The sequence below is a fragment of the Diorhabda carinulata genome, chromosome 7 (assembly GCF_026250575.1).
Source record: "Diorhabda carinulata isolate Delta chromosome 7, icDioCari1.1, whole genome shotgun sequence".
NCBI lineage: Eukaryota > Metazoa > Arthropoda > Insecta > Coleoptera > Chrysomelidae > Diorhabda > Diorhabda carinulata.
This window is the reverse complement of record NC_079466.1, coordinates 19,251,258-19,269,490: the sequence shown is the minus strand read 5'-3', so window position 1 is coordinate 19,269,490 and position 18,233 is coordinate 19,251,258. Positions and strand designations below refer to the sequence as shown.

The following is an 18,233-nucleotide window of genomic DNA, read 5'->3' as shown; positions in this document are numbered from 1 at the left end:
CCAACCAATATAAAAGCTGAACTAGATTCTACTCTGGGTGAGACATTATCAACAGAAGAAGTTTAAACAAGGCTATACGACCTTCGAAGACCAGCATCGCAGTGGTCAACCAAATGAGGTGACAACTCCAGAAATGTTGAAGAAAATCCACCAGAAGCGGTACTGGATGATTATGGAATGGAAGTGCGCGACCTAGCAGACATAGTACGCATTTCAAAAAGTGCAGTACATGTTAACTAAAATTTGGAATATGAGAAAGCTGTGCGCAAGATAGGTGCCGCGTTTGCTCACAATGGAACGAAAACAGCGTCTTGAAATTGTTTCCATCGAGTGGTTGGCAATGTTTCACAGAAATATAGCCTTATTTTTGCGCCGTTTCATAACCATGGATGAAACGTGGGTCCACCCGAAACAAAATAACAATCAAAACAAATTTTTTGGGATGCGGGTGGGAGACAATTTTTATTGACTACCTTGAAAATGGAAAAACTATCAACGACGACTATTATGCGAACTTATCGCAGCATTTGAGCGAAGAAAACAAGGAAAAACGGCCGCATTTGATTAAGAAAGTGTTATTTCATCAAAAAAATGCACCAGCTCACACATCCGTTATTGCAATGTTAGAAATTAATTAATTAAAAGTTTCAATTGCTACCCCATGCACCCTATTCTCCAGATTTTGCCCTCTCGGTTTTTTTTCTGTTCCCAGACTTGAAAAAATGGCTCAGTGGTGAAAGATTTTTCAACAATGAAGATTTGTTGTCCACAGTAGTTTGAGGAGCTTGACGATTCTTATTATAAAAAGAGTATCGAACTTATTGAACATCGCTAGGAAAAGTGTATGGGCCTAAAAGGAGATTACGTTGAAAATAATATATTTTTGTCCAGAATTTTTTTTGTTGGGCCAGGTACTTCTCTAATCTCTAAATAGTACCAGTTGTGTAAGTTTATTCTTATAACAAGCAATTATGATAAGTAGTTTCTCAAATCACATTTGTTGTGAGAATTTATTCATAATTTCAAAAACTACTCGAATAGTATAGTATCTTCAGCTTTCTTCATTTTTATCTAGATACGAAGCATTCAGGTTCAAGAACATCTATATTCTTTCGGGATTCCTCTATTATTTACATTCATTTCACTAGTAAACAAAATCCTTGTAACATTAATTGTAGTTGCCGTACTGTATTAATGATTATAAATAAATCAACATTATGTAATGTTTTAGAAAGATGAGGTGTACCTGAATTTGGTTTTGGAATACATCCCTGAAACAGTTTATAAAGTGGCACGTCACTACAGCAAATCGAAACAAACCATACCTATTAGCTTTATCAAGGTAAGAATAGATTAATTTTTGTTTCAAATGAATTTTTTCTAAGTTTCTCAAAAGTGGTTCCAAGCGGAAACAACTTATTTTCAAAAATTAGTTTTTCTCAATCGACCAACTAATTTAAGTACCAAACGAGATTTTTTGTATAAAAAATCCACCGGGGCTAACAATGATGGATCTCATATTTTATGATTTACACCCCCTTGAATTAAGGGATGAACTTTCATCTTGTGATTAAATATCATCGAAATCAAGAAGAACGGATTTCTTAAAATTTTATTCAGTTCTTTTTACGAATAAAACGAATATGGACGTCGATTACTAACAAAAACTTTCGCATTAAGAGTCCCATATTAAAAGTATTTTAAATAAAGTTGAATCATTTACTACTTCCATACTGAGGTAAGGTAGGTTTTGAACCAATTGTGACGGTCGTTGAATCAGAAGGTCGTTAAAAACTATAAGATTAATTGTAAGCCACGATTAATCAAAGATGTGTAATTCGAGTCAATTAAAAAACATGTCTTGTTAGAAACGCGATGGTTATCCAAGAATCTAAATGAACTTTCCTCTACATCCCCTGGCCCAGTTAATACATAACCAGACAGTGTACTCCCCTAAGGGGTTGCCAATCATAATATTATCAATTTTTGAGTGCATACATTTATAGTGTGTAACATTTCTAATGTGTCTGAGTATATTTTACAAAACAAAGGAATATCAATTTAAAATTCTTGACCAACCTAATCACAATCTACCAGTTTTTAATAGTAGATAAACTGGTTTTTCTAGCTTTTGCGAGTATACTCGTCTAGAGCAACAAGATATTTCACATTTGGCATAGGGCTAGAGCAGTCATAGACAAAGTACAGCCCGCGGGCCAAATGCGACCCTCGGGCCACGCTCAATAAAGAAAACTTAATCCCAATGATAACAAATAAGAAACAAAACTGTCTATAATATATAATATAATAAAGAAAATGATGAAATCAAAAGAAACAGAAGAAAGGGTGGTATGAACAGGTGTTTTCTACTAGGAAACTTCGCAGAAACAGCATGAGAAATCGTTTGACTGACGATAATTTAGCTTCACATCTGTGAATGAGCTTATACCAATTTTTACCAGATTACAAGTAACTTTTAGAGGCTCATGCTTAATTTCATCTGTCGCATACGCCATCATTCTCTTAAAAAAAATCGAGTTTCGTAACTTCTTTCACTAATTTTTTACCATTGTAACATACATAATTTGTGTATGATGTAAAAAACAAAAATAAAGTTCATCGCTTAAATTTTTTTCCGCCTACATAATTTTTTGTTTTATCCCGCGCCCTCCCTCTAAAAAGTTTGCCCATGTCTGGGCTAGAGGATAACACAACAATAACCACACGCGTTTGTCTTTGTATAACCTGCAAGAAGTTTTTTGTACGACCGATAGGTAAACTCACACCTTGACATATTGTTAGTAATTCTTAGCATTTTTTACCATTGTTATATCTGTCTAAATTTTTTGACATCAGCATTAGAAAATCCTAAAATATTGTGTCTTGTAGTCACACGATAAAAAACTGCCATGTTCTTTATTAAAATGTTCAAAATATTAATAAATATCTATATAAGGTATCAATAATAGCTATATAGTTTTTTCTAACGAAAAATTAAATTTATTTTTCGCACTAGTGCGTAAAGAAAATTATCATTGAACTCCTGTATTTTGATAAAATTTTCCCTAGTAGAAAAAATATTGTATGCAATTTGTGTGTAAAGGCATTTTTTCGACAATATTCAGATTCGTCGAAGAAAGGCTACTTTATATACTTGTTACATAAAACTTTTATTAAACTTATTTTGTGATTGTCATTGATAATTTTTTTTTTGTTTCAGTTGTACATGTACCAGTTGTTTCGTTCATTAGCCTACATTCACTCATTAGGTATATGTCATAGGGACATCAAACCACAAAATTTGTTGTTAGATCCAGAAACTGGAGTATTAAAATTATGTGATTTCGGCAGTGCAAAGCATCTTGTGAAAGGCGAACCAAACGTTTCCTACATATGCAGTCGGTACTACAGAGCACCTGAATTAATATTTGGTGCTATTGATTATACGACAAAAATTGATGTATGGAGTGCGGGATGCGTTTTAGCAGAACTCCTCTTAGGTCAGCCTATATTTCCCGGAGACTCCGGCGTTGATCAATTGGTTGAGATTATCAAAGTGTTGGGAACACCGACTAAAGAGCAAATCAAAGAAATGAATCCAAATTACACGGAATTCAAGTTTCCCCAAATCAAATCACATCCATGGCAACAGGTATTTATTTTTTAAAGTAACTTATATTTTCATTTAAGTTGAACAATTGATAGTTAACTCTTTTGAATGGATTTATAGTTGTGTCTTTATTGAAATTTTACATTATGGTGTAGAATGAGTGTTATTTTGGGTACTGACTAATGAACCCTCGGTTAAGGCCCAATTAAACAACTCTAGCGTTATGACAATGGTCAATTTTAAGGCCTATAATTTTCTGTTGCCCGCTCTCTACTGCACTTTTAATCAATTAATTTAATGTTTGTTTAAACAGTTTAAATAATTTAATTAATAAACATAAAAGTACGCTACACCCACTTGGTTATTCATTATGCTTATTATTATTAATAGCATACATAATACCTACTCCATAGCTACCAAATTAAACAATTGACCATATCATTTTATTGTAAAAGTATGCGGTGATGAGCTAAGTCGACATTTATATCAGAATCTACGGGTTATATTCGTATGAAAACTTACTGAACACACTGTTTATACCACCATTTCACTTACATTCACAATAGCACTGACTGACCCGCGTTTCGCTAACCAAGTTATCATCTTCGGAGACTGAAGGTGAACTAAAACCTAATTACTTGACTTACCTGCTTTATATTAAATTTTCTACCGCGAAAATTAATTCCAGCAGGAAAACGTCCTTAGCGGGAATCTTCACATTTATTTCTTGACTACTAAACTATGAGTAAGGACTGTAAGGAACTGGCCCTTTGTCCTTATTTAAGCTACTCTTACATCTAGCAATTTCAATGCTTCCAAATGCATCCAACAATTTATTATTGGATACATTTTTTACTTTACATTAGGTCAAAAATGGAAATGCGGCATATGTCTAGTCGTAGATGACATTTTTATGAGCAGGAGTAAAATTTTATCGAAGAGGCCAGTTCCGTACGGTGTAATGTTTGTTTCGAACGATCGTCCCTGAAGTACCTGGCCTGACCTGGAATTGGCGGTAGTAGCTTTGAAAAAATCAATTTATTAGATCTATGAAGCATGTGTTTGAAGACGTTTGAATACATTTATTTGAAAGGCTTTAGCACAACCCATATAAAAGTTGAACTAGAATCTACACTGGGTGTGACTGCTCCTTCGTTATCAACAGTAAAATATCGGGTAGCAGAGTTTAAACGAAGCCTTACGACCTGTAAAGACCAGCATTGCAGTGGTCGACCAAATGAGGTGACGACTCCAGATATGCTGAAGAAAATACACGGTACTAGATGATCGTCGACTTAAAGTGGTATACAGTAGGCATTTCAAAAAGTGGTATACATCGCATATTATATGAAAATTTCGACATGACAAAGCTGCGCGCAAGATGGGTACTGCGTTTACTCATAAAGGAATGAAAAGAGCTTCGTGAAATTGTTTCCATCTAGTGTTTGATGATGTTTCACAGAAATAAAGCTGATTTTTTGCACCGTTCCATAACCAAGGACGAAACATTGGTCTATCACTTCACACCCGAAACAAACCAATGGACTGAAAAGGGAGAACCGGCTCCAAAGAAGTGAAAGACCGTTCCATCTGCAGGCAAAGTTTGTTAGGAAGCGCGTGGGATAATTTTGAGAGCTGACAATTCTTAGTTTAAAAAGAGTATCAAATTTATCGAACATCGCTGGGCCAAGTTCTCATGGGACCATCCTAGTATAACGAGAAGAGTAATGCAAGTTTAAGCTTGTCGTAAATTTCTCCGCGAACCTGTGCGCTTGTGGTATTGATAGCGTCATCGTCTTGCATTGAATACACCTAACCTAACCTAACTGTTGCTCTATATTTTTATTTCTATTTTTTTTATTGTAGTTTCAATATATACTTTTATTTAGTAATAATGTTGCCACTTTGCTACAAATTTTATTACCTACTTTCGGATGTTAAACGACTAGAAGTTGTAGTAAAAAATATGTGAGAAATAAGTAGGCGATGTCCCTCACCTAATAAGGAAAAACTGAGGTCATATTTCAGGGTTCCCAGCGACCTGGAAAGTCAGGGAATTGCAAAATGGTCAGGGAAATTTGGAAATATTCTCAAAAAGTCAGGGAAATTTACAAAAAATTTCAAAAAGTCAGGGAAAATCCTAAAATTAAGTAAAATCTGGAGTAACTCCAGATTTTAGAAAATCCTTGCGCTACGTCTCACCAGATGGCGCTTCTGAAAGAGAATTTGCTGTACTTCTCACTAGATGGCGCCTCTGAAAAGAATTTTTCTCATAACAATTTATTATGCTACAAATTAACCAAATTTATTTTCTCTTTCTAAGTTTTTATTAATTTTTTATAAAAATCAATCTGAAGCTAATTGAAAATGCTTTTAAATTAATTTAATTAATACTAATAATAATGATTAATACTACTATGTATTAACATCAAGTAATCCAAGCTGATTTTGCGCGTACCTTTTGGTCAGGGAATTTTTTGAGTTTTGGTCAGGGAATTTATCAGGCAAATTTTGCTGGGAACCCTGTATTTGGATTCAGGTGGTCATTTTACATGGGAATCGTCAAGAATGGTATCCGGGCTGATTTTCATGCAACCCTAAAATTATAAATCGCATCAAACCTTGTGACATCACATTGTTAACTTCTCATTACTCATGGCTTTCAGTTTATTCAAGTACAATGAAGCTAAATAATGGAAAGCGTAATGGATTCTAACATTTCATTATAATTTAAACATTTGAAAATTTAAGGGATATTAATGGATGAATTTTCAAATACATTGATAATTACCTCAACTATATAAAGCTGTTTAATTGAGATTGGCACCCCACATTCATTATTTAAATAAAAACTGAAAAATAAGATATGTCAATGTATTAGTTTAAGTTATAACAGAATTAATTTGTAAAAAAAATCAATACAAGCATTAACGACAAAAATCTGTTTTTTGCAGTTTATGTTAACAAGAATGTCGATGCCGTTTGACAGCACAAATCATCAAAAAATACGTGTAAGTCCAAGTGTGGACTGAGATCATTTTACTAATCTTAATTGCATTAAGCTTTTTAAACATGGATCCTTAATTCTAATAAAAGCACATCGAATAATTTCCATACTACCATTAGCGAATACAATAAGATTTGAATTTATAATAATATCAATTTTTTTAGAACTTTTACTAAATCTCTTTGTAGCTCTTTTGATTAAAGAAGGAAAAAAACTGAAACATTTAGTTTTGGAAGTTGGAAGTTTTAGTTATGAATTTTTTAAAAAAGAAAAAATATCTCGATAAAATTGAAAAGGTCTCAAAAAAATATAATTACCTAAAATTTATTACATATTGAATAATATTTAGTGAGAATATTTTAAAAAATTTCAAATCAAGTTGTTATATTAACATTAAAAAAACATTCACTATATACTTGATGGAAAAAATTCGGGAGTAAGTAGATAATGTGAAGATATTACGGTGACATGAAAAAAAAATTACGTACGCGAAATCTATCAGCCTGATGGCTCCCACGTTAGCTCACTTTGATCCAAAAGCGAATTCGAATGAACATTTCCATGCCTTATTGACGTGGTTTAAACAAAATACGTCTGATTTTATGTGTCGATTCATAGCTGGAGATGAAACCCAGATCCACTACTACATTCCTTGACAAAAAACAGTCAAAGTAATCGATTACAAAGGGCGATCCTGTTTCAAAACATGCCAAGACGGTTTTATCGGCTGGAAATATGATGGCGACCGTATTCTGGGATAGATATAGGATTCTGTTCAAGGGCTGTCTTCAAAACGGTTAAACAATAACAGAAGAGTATTACGCATCATCGTTTTATAAGGTAAAGGGAGGAATTCCGTAATTACTAGCTCTGGTACCCAGCCACTTTTTTCCGTTTCTTAAAGACTCACTTTATACGTAAACGCCTTTTTTGATAAAAAAAGACTACAGCTATTATTCGAAGGGTTAAAAAAGTTAGGTTAGGGAGCATCATCGTTAGACTAAGTTTATAGACTTGAATAAAAGAGTAAAAAATCAAAATGATTATGAGAAAAATCTCTTGTTTCTTTGTTAGGTCGGAAACTTCTCAGTCAGCTTTGGTATAAATGTATGCTGAAATTAACTTGTATCAAAAAGTAGAGACTTGCACTTTGGATGGTTGAATCCTCATTTTATCAGACCAAAGTTGCTAGAACGATCAATACGAATCGAATCAGTTTTTGTTACCGTTATTTTAACACGTATTAAAATACAATAAACGCCAATTTTTCGGAGAATATTCTGTCCACCTTTTCTGTCTTTCATGTGATACTGTTACAGAATATCAAGATATTTTCCTTAGCAAAAAATCATTAATATATTTATTAGTTTAAAAATTTGGCACAAGTATGATAAGCCACCCCTCAATAATCACTTAATCACAATTTAAGTGATTTCTCCTTCATTCATTGTACACGTTATTTTTTTTGAGCCTTTTTCAACCTTAACCAAAAAAATTATGATCAACTATAACATATACCAATAAAAGATCTACTATTCTAATTAACTATAACTTTTTTATAAAATACAGATACCAAGTTATCTGAAAACAAAGTCTAATTGCTATTAAAATGAAGCCCCCTCTATGAATTTAAATGTGAAATAATGATATCAATTAGAATTATGATAGTTAGCTTCAAATTAGAAAGCTGCTGTATTAGTGCAAGAAATAAGATTCATGTTTACTATAGAAAATGATGTGTTGCCAGTAGGTCTTCGACTTTCATCATAACAAATTCATCCTTTTGTTGTATTATCATTAATAAATATAGGTATAGGTTAAAAACTTCCAACCGGCAAGATTTCACGTAGAAATTTATCAACTCCCTTATTATGAAACACTCTAAATTTTACTCTTACTATCAGATCTTATCACTTGGACCCAATAATAACCGAAACGGTATTGCCGGGAGCGGAGATTTTGTAGTATGCGTATCTTTCTCGAGACGTTAGATCACGCAACTCAAAATCAATTCAATGCTGTCTGTGGTGTTGACGTAGCTGCATGTAGATTGATGACAAATCTCGTAGTGGACTTCCGTCAACTGTCTAAATCGATAAAACTTTTGATAATACCTGTGCCAAGAAGATAACGTATCTATGTTTGTCAAAAAGATCGATTTGTGACACACCGGAGACTGATACTTCCACCATGACAATACACCTTTACACACAGCCTTATTCGCCTGGTCTGGCCATGTGAGAAATTGTTTTCTTGCAGAAACTTTTATTTGGTTTGGTATCTTATACGAGGGCCGTTTTATTTTCAACCTCCTATCGCTCCGTGCAAACGTTACGCGAGTAGAAGAAAGCGGGCATGCGCTGTTGGCTATTGCGAAGTTCTCGCACTACACATTCCGCCTTTGTTGACATTCAGGCGTCAGTAGTGCTGCAGAAATCTATCGGAGAATGAGTCGTGTGTATAGGGAAAACTTTATGAGTGATGGTTTTGTGCGTGAATAGTAAAGATAGTTTAAAGATGGCCCTAATGATGTACATGATTAAGGAGGCAAAGGACTCAAATCTGTCATTTCAGATGATCTGGTTCAACGAGTTTTCAGAATTCACCATTACTGCTTTGTCCACGAAATTTCCAGAAGTTTAAAGGTCTGTTTTGTACTGTATTGGTACTGAAAGTTTAGGCATTGAAAAGGTTGTTCACAGATATAATTGGCAGTTTCTTCAAGATTATTTGTTTTTAGATGCACCAAGTGGAACTGGCAAAACGTTCCTTATTTCGCTATTTCTTGCCGAGATACTATAAAAAATTTAATCGCATTGACCGTTGCATCTTTTGGCATTGCAGCAACTTTATTAGATGGAGGCAGAATAGCTCATTCAGCATTTAAGCTGCCATTGGACATTCAAAGAAATTCAGATGCAGTGTGCAACATAAAAAAACAATCGTTTATAGCCAGTGCTGAAAAACAATGTAAAATTATTATCTGGGATCAATGCATTATGGCACATAGGACATTAAAGAATATAAAAAACAACGATAAACTATTTGGCGGTATTTTGTTACTCCTTTCAAAAGATTTTAGACAAACATTCCTCGTTATTCCACATTCAACGTACGCCGATGAAATCAAGGCTTGCTTAAAATTATCGCGACTATGGCGTAATGTTGAAAAAGTACAACTGACGGTGAACATGCGCGTTCAAATGCTTCAGGATCCATCCGTCGAAACCATTGTTAGAATTGCCGATGTATAATACTCTCGTCGATAACATATTTCCCGATGTACACACACAATATGAAAATCATAAGTGGCTGACAGAAAGAGCGATTTTGGCAGCAAAAAACGTGGACGTCAATGGGTTAAAATTTAAAGATACAAAAGTTGTTGCCTGGGGACTTGCTGTCATTAATGAAAAACTGCCACGAGTCCCTACGATTCCTACATATGTGCCAATTGAATTCAAACGCACTCAATTCCCAATTAGATTGGCATTCGCTATGACGATCAATAAGGTACAAGGCCATACATTGTCTGTATGTGGCTTAGATTTAGAAACACCATGCTTTTCCCACGGCATGTGGCATGCTCTCGCTTGGGAAAACCATCCCGTTTGTTTGTGTTGGCTAAATACGGACTAACCAAGAATATTGTACATTCTATTGCTGTGAGAGATTAATCTTTATTTTTTTAACTTCATTATCTACAACGCTTTCGATTACAACTACATCCCTACATACTTATAAAGTAAGTTAGTTATTTGTATTGAACTAGAAAAATATTTCGTAGATATAATTTATATGGCAGAACAAAATTTGCCGGGTCAGCTAGTAAACTATAAATTGTCCTACGTATAAAATCTTGAGTAACTTTGACAACTGATTTCAGTTTTTCTTTACATGTTTTTCGGTTCTGTGAATGATCCATAGCAATCCCTTTCGTGACTACTCAATAAATGAAAAATTTATATACTCTAGTTAATTCAGCAATTCTTATTATTCTGGTATTATCAGATTACTGAATACTTTCCTTTTTCAAACATTCGAATATATTTAAAATAATTTGCTATGTTTGTATATCTAAATATTCATTATTAAATTCATAGCTGCCTTTATTCTCACTAAACTGTGCAATTTTATTGTCTTTATTTGCCCATGGTCTGAAGAATTCCATATTTCTAATTATTTATAGAAATTTATGAATTAAACAAATCTTGCAAAGCCACGCCACTGCTTCTCGTAGACTGTCTAGCAGGAATATTTCAAAGAAATTGTGTATATACGCCTTTCGACAGCTTCGGTGCTTTTTAGGTGCTAATTAGTTGTGGTGCTAGATAAACGTGATGTTAGCAACGCAAAGAAAATAATTACATTGATTGATGAGGTAATAAAATAATGTGATTATTAGATGCTCAAGTGTGCAAATAAGTAATGAACTCATAAATTTATTTTTAATACCTCGGACGGCTTCTACTTTCATAACACTTAACGTAATCTAACCTAACCTAACCTAAATTAACTTAACCTAACCTACTACTTTTTCGTTAATGTTATATCTCATAATACATATTTTTCGTCAAGTTCATATATCGAGCGAAATCTGCTTTCATAACGCCTCTTGTGAATTCAACACCTCAACAATTAATGTATTGTAATTATTTTCATTGCGTTGGTAGCATCATGTTTTCCCAGCACCGCAACTTTGGGTATTCCGTTGCTGTGAAAATTGCAGAGCACTTAATTTTTGAACTTGGCATCAAATTAGCACCTAAAAAGCACCTTTTTTGGAATTTTTTAAATGCAATTTCCCGACTCTGCGTTGCTGGCGAGATGGAGCTACGGTTTATTAGATGTTCCCGAATTTTATACTGGGAGTAAACATTATTTTTCATTTCTTAAGTTGGTATTAGTGTCGTGAAATATTGATTGTTCCTCGCATAACTGTCTCCTTCGATTAATATTGGAAGAACTATACTTGTATCTTACCATTTGTTAAACCGGTGGGAATGAATGAAGTGTAATAAAATGTATAAGTTGTTTGTAAAAATTTATTTGCAGACACATATATACAATATATTTTTACTTATAATCACATTATTTATAGAAAAATTCAGTTAATGTTATTTATCTCATTTTTCATATATTTTTTTTATCTATCACGGTTTAACTCGGGTTTTGTATATTTAAACGCAGATTTCGATACTGTTAAGCCACTATTTCGCCCTTATTGTATCAACAAGTAAATTATCTTCACTTGACATTGTACTCGTAGCTCTCGACCTTCCAAGCGTGGACGATCTTGAAAACTGCCTGTCGATTCGATAACTTCAATTGTAAAGCTATCACGATCGGATTTGGCTTCATTATGTAAAACAACGATGACAGAACGTAATTCACTGCTAATTTCGCTCGCTACTCAGTTTAGAAAAATTGAGATTGTTTATGAACAAACATATGTAACCTCAGGTAATAATAAGTCGGAAGTAGGTGCTTTTAGAAGCTAGTTTTTATTACTGACCGATAGACGAAGCAATTAGTTATTAGCACATCATAAAATTAATAATACGACTCCACCCACTGGCTCCAACGCAGAGTTTGTCGGTGTTTGAAAACAATACAAGTTTATTATCCAATAACTTGGGGGTATATAAAAAAATGACTTCTTAAGATATCCGATAGATAATTAAATTGTTTTAATGTGATCTTAAAATTATTAGCCGGTAGTGTACAAGTGAAACTAATAAAAGCGTGTTATAAACAGGATAATAGGTCCAACAAACCCAATGCATCTAATGAGGTGAATTCTGAGTGTGTACGCACAAAATAAACTACACAAAAATTTGGAAATGGTGATTTATCTTGGTTCGACTGCCCCAACATCTAGAAGCTGAAAAAAAATTGTTTTACTTTTTATAATGTACAGATATAGAAATATCTATTAACAGTTGGTGTATACTTCGCATCAATCGATTGTTTTGTTTTTTTATTTTCAAATTGAATAATAATTTTTCTGTTTTCAAATTTGTTGCAGGTATTCCGAGCACGTACACCGCCGGAAGCAATTGAATTGGTAGCGAAATTGTTAGAATATACGCCATCTTCGCGAATTACCCCCCTTCAGGCTTGCGCACACAACTTCTTCAACGAATTGAGAGAACCAAATACTCGCCTACCTAATGGAAAAGAACTCCCCCCATTATTTAATTTCACTGAACAAGGTAAGAAGAACCATGGGCAATCGTACGGTGGGTAAAGGGTAGTACTTAAATATTGGAAATTCGTTGGGTTTTGGTTATGAAAGTGGACACTTTAGTAGTTTTTGAACGTTTCATAAATTTAAATCCACTAAATCTCTATGGCTACTCTTTAGGAAAAAGATCCCGTACGTGTCTCTACTATCAGTACACTACCAGATAAGGGCAAGCCCCAAAAGAGTTTTGTACATTCATAGCTTCACGTACAGCTCCAGGCAAATGTAGCGAAACAATGTTGCGGACTCTTGTTCTAACATTTAGGTTTCTAAAACCCTTTTGCGAAGTTGTGCTTTTATCTTTTCCTATAAAATGTGCCCTCCTGCACCCATAAGGTGTTGTGGATGTGCTTGGTAAATCTAAATTACCTTCAGTGTTGCCGCCCTCCTTATTGCCACAAACCTCGTCGGCGCCTGTTTCTCTTTGCTACCGATATCCTCGTCCGAAGGCTCATCAATATTTTCACTATCGATCCCATGTTCACTTTCCGTTTCATGATCACTGTGTTGCTCAAATTCGGAATTAGCATCCGAGTCATCAATTTATTTTCAATATCATCTAAAAGTCTATCGATTTCACTGCAGCGATCGATTCGTTCGCGGATTATTGTACTAAAGAGTTTTAAACTTAGTTTTTATGAAAATAGTTTGGAGAATATAAATTTTTTTAACCAATAACATAGCATATTACGAATTATCATCACATAAAACATCAACAAACACAAATGACTGAAGACAAAGTATAGGCACGTGGATGATCGGGCTGAGCCTACTGGAAGATTCAGGAAGCTATAGGCCTCGCAAGCCCGCTTTGCCAAGCACCTTGAGCACTCGACAAAAACAAAAATATGAGAAAATTCGAACTTTCAGATATTGGTTCTAGGTCCATATAAGTGATACTTCTATATGGACAGTTTAAACGGGAAAGAATGTCCCACTATTAAGGTGCCGACAATATACTATTTTCTCTTTCGTTCCAGATACCTCGCTCAGGCTGCGCATGCTTGAGAATGCCCAGAACCGAGCTGGAGCCTTGGAGGATAGATAAATCGTAATCATTCTATCTTACTTAGTCGGAACAGCTTCCACTTAAGAATGGCCATATGGAAGTATTACATATATGCCAACAAATGCATAGGTTCGTCCCACTATGCCCCAGCGCGCTGGAGCATATGCGTAGAACTTCCCAATTGTTTCAACAAAGTCTTTCAAATACAAATTTTTTTAAGTCTACTAATGCGACATCCTTTTTAAAATTGAATTTCTTTTTCTTTTCATAAATACTTTCAGTTATAACTATATACAATGCGATCCATATGTATGGAATAAATTAAATTTTAGCGTTACTATGTGCTATGTAAAAAAACTGAAATAGGTCGATTTTTATTAAATTGACAATTTACAGTATGAAAATATTATCCCCCTCCCGCACCCCCTCGAAAATTTTAAATAAGCAAGGGGGTCGTGTGGTACCTTGTTGGAAAAGGATTTTAGTCCTCTGTTCAGCAATATGAAGTTTTTTTTTATAAGATTTGGTGCAATAATGACTGAAAAAATTCATTTTTAAGATGTGACATTTTGATTATGTCTCTATCACAAAACTTTACGTAGAATGAAGATAATAATGTGGCATATTTAAATATGATAATGATAGTAGCCCAAACGTTCACTTTTTTAGGATAATGAGTGTGACCCTCACACATCCAGTGAGAATTATCTCTGCTCCAATATCTACAGTTCTGTTTGTTAATCGTTTCGTTTAAATGAAACAACGCTTAATCAGATATTTTATTGTATTGTTTATTATCTGCAAATCTGCGTTCATTCCTTCCATCATCAATTCACAGAATTCTTGTCTTCTATCAGGATCATCTCCATGTAACTCCTGAACGAACTGAATTTTGTAAGGGTGGTATTTTTCATTATCCCAAACTATTAAAATAGATGATTTACTCACATCATTGTCGGCGGCAAGTTCTCGTATTGTCTTATGCGGATTTTCTTCAATCTCTGGAAGTACATCTAACTTTTTTACATCAGTAAATTGAACATTTCTATCTGGTTTTTCAATAATTTTTACATGTCCAGTTTCACGAAACTTTTTTCAATTTTGCTAACTGTAGGCTGCGAAACAGGTTGACCAGGGTATTTATTATTAAAAATTGCGGGTGTGTTGAAAGGGGATAATATTTTCATACTGTAAATTGTCAATTTAAGAATAAAAATCGACCTATTTCAGGATTCTTTTTACATAGCATATAATAACGCTAAAATTTAATTTATTCCATTATATATTATACATACATAATTAAGATAACAATAAATTTATGTAAAAATATTGAGAGAATGGGGTAAATGATAAAGCATTTTGTTAAAATTATTCGAGACATACAGTTTTCACTGTGTTATTGACATTTGTTATCCTTTACAGAATTAAACATTCAGCCAGCGTTGAATGCTACACTTTTGCCTCGAGGTGGTCAAACTGGACAAGATGCAGATAATAATATGCAAGACCATCCTTCGTCTTCTACTAACCCACAATCGACAGACCCTGCAACAACTCCAATCCAACCAACAACGTCAAGTATAGCTTAGATGGTCCATACCATCGTGTAAAGTGCTGTTTCGATGTTTGTTGTACTGCATAGATTAACTAAATCAGCAATACACTAAGCCAGGCGTTCAGTAGTGTTTATAATATTAATAAAAGAAAAAAAACGCTAGAAATCTTCAGAAAGCGAAAAATTCGTATCGAAGAATCACTATTATTGGTATTTTTATTATTTCTATTTATATGGGTAAACATATTAGTGTCTGGAAATAATAATAAGCTCAAAGAAACAAAAAATACGTTAGTAAGGAGAAGATGTTAAATTACTAATTATATCAGTGGGTTACGGTACAAGCTTTTCAAGTGACTGATTGTATAAATTATTGTATGATCTGACATATTTGTAGATAAACTAGACATTTTCAATTAAAATCGGATATTTTATTATGCGTCACTAATACTAGGCCCAAACGCCTTTCCGTTAATTGAACGTATAAAATAAATTTAATTTAAATTTTATTTGCTTTGAGTCCTTTTTTCAATCGATCTCTTGATAATTTTTAAGGAGAATTTAAAAGAATTTCAATTTTTTATTATTTCACGGTTACCGTTTTTATGTCCACCAGTTGGCGCTACAGGCGCGTGAGGTAGATAATAGAGTAAATAGATATGATCAACTCATGAATGCCTAAAACTTTTTTCTGAAAATTTTTATCGATATTGCTTCACAATGATTTTGAATAAATAAATAATTATCAATTGAGTTACCCCCAAGCAAATAAAGTTGCTTCTGATCCATTAAGGAGTAGTTTCTACACAAACAGGGTTTAAATGAGGATGACATCAAATAGTTTTGAAATTATTTTTATCGACCAAACAAGTTATTACAAAATTATCAATCTACAGTCTGAATTGAAAGAGTTTCTTATTAATATATTCCTCAAGGTGTTTTTCTAAACGTCAACAATTTATATTTTATGATTGATGGTATGTAAAAAAACTTTCCGGGTAGAGTGAAAAATTGCATTTCTTACATGAGTAAATTGTGATTGTGATAACACACAAACATTTTATATTTAGATTCCCTTTTCACAATGATCCAACTGATCCAAAATGTCTTCCTGTACAGGTTATTTGTGGTAAATTATAATTCTCCAGAATGTACAGAACACATTCTCTAGGGGATTGCAAAAGATCTATGCTAGACCTTCCTCTGTAATACCCGTCTTTGTACCATAAAAGCATTTATGGCCCAGCAAATATAAAACCACTAATTTTTTGGACCTTATTCCAATCCTATCAAATCGATTCCTCCCATATGAACTAGAGCTATTTGAATTGAGATTCGCGGTTTTAGGGGCCTTAGAACACAATTTAGTGTTATTGCCATTTCATAAGACCGTATCCAATTTCCCGTTGGAAATAATTTGGACTTACCTCATACCTACTTACCAAGAATCTTGCAGAAGTAGTTTTTTATAATTTACTTTATTTCTACGAAGTGTCCCTATCCCCACTTTTTTGTTCAGTTATATTCGCAATATAACTTGTTAGAAAAAATATGATTTTTCTTTGTCAACAATGAAGCCAAACAGGGGCTAGCAAAAAGTTACCCAAAACAACACCCTTTCACTATGAGTCACATGATATTGTCAACTAAACCACCTGTTAATTTTTTACGTTCAAGCTTTTCACATTGAAAGTTTCTCTAAAAACTGAGAATTTTTTATTCCTAGAAAATTCTCAATTATCATGCAATTTTAGTCGCAATTGGAATTGATAGATTAAAGAAAGACAAAACTCTTAAATAGTCCGACCAATATAGACATTTAAAACAACAAAAATTCCCGGAAAGCCAATTATTGGTGGAGAGCTGGGGTTTACCATTACAAATAAAGTTTTAAAAATCCCCATCGATCCTATGTGTGCTACAAAAGTTATTCGGGATCAATGGTCAAAATTTGAGGTTTTTTGGATTTTTCTTGAAAACAGTAAGTTTTATCACCAAAAAACTCAAACTTAAATTCTTTACAAAAATGGTCTGATTTTTTTTTCCTGAAATACCCTCATATTATTATTGGGTTAACTATTGCTTTGATTTCTTTAGGTATTTTAATCAGAATCATAATCTTGAAAATCTACTTCAACAGTTATGTCTTCTTCTTTCTCTTGTTGGATGTTCATGAATTGTTCAAATGTGACTGAATCATTGGTCTCTTCATTAAAATCACGGGTATCTTCCTATATTGTACTCAGCAGGACATTTGAGCAAGACTGACCCTGGCAATTGTTACACGCTGGAGAACAGAGCAACCCGACTTTTTTACAGCCACATTTGGCACTACAACCTTTTTTGCAATTGCAAAAAATAGTGTTGAGGCGTTTTTCTGGAGTGGAAGTTTTAATCGGTTCCAGAGTATTATTTATCAATTTCCAACCCCAGTCTTCTAAGTTGAGTTGATTGCCTAGCCATGTTTGAACTCGATACAAGTGTTGAATAGCAGATGCCGATGTTGGAGGAAGATATGATAGTTGTACTTGTTTCTCGTTTCGCGTATTTTTTACAAATGTTAAGTATAGGTATTTGTCAATAAAAGTAAATTTTTCTGGAGCTCCATAAACCGCAAAAAGGAAGCGAATTCCTTCCCTAATTATTGTTTGAGGTGTGGAATCAATTTCTGTAAATACTTTAGCGCAGTCAGTCAAATCTTTTTTTTTTATTTTATTATTATTTTATTAATTTAAATATAGTTTTGTTTGCTTAATTTTTTTTTATTTCAAATATAAGGACATCTGCATCATTTTAAGCTTGTAT

At 33.6% G+C, this 18,233-nt stretch overlaps 1 protein-coding gene across 6 annotated transcripts in view; it reads left to right on the top strand.

The window, feature by feature from the left end:
- The window catches only part of LOC130896356 (glycogen synthase kinase-3 beta), a 54,240-nt gene extending 38,390 nt beyond the window's left edge, over positions 1 to 15,850 (top strand). For 3 of the 6 annotated variants that reach the window (XM_057804378.1, XM_057804377.1, XM_057804376.1), the window contains 5 exons: positions 1,232 to 1,342; positions 3,221 to 3,652; positions 6,565 to 6,621; positions 12,646 to 12,832; positions 15,296 to 15,850. In XM_057804378.1, the coding sequence (XP_057660361.1) occupies positions 1,232 to 1,342; positions 3,221 to 3,652; positions 6,565 to 6,621; positions 12,646 to 12,832; positions 15,296 to 15,462 (954 nt within the window). In that variant the 3' untranslated portion in view covers positions 15,463 to 15,850. The remainder of the gene's footprint in view (positions 1 to 1,231; positions 1,343 to 3,220; positions 3,653 to 6,564; positions 6,622 to 12,645; positions 12,833 to 15,295) is intronic. The other 3 variants (XM_057804381.1, XM_057804380.1, XM_057804379.1) reach the window with 1 other exon arrangement.
- The last annotated feature ends 2,383 nt before the right edge of the window (positions 15,851 to 18,233 follow it).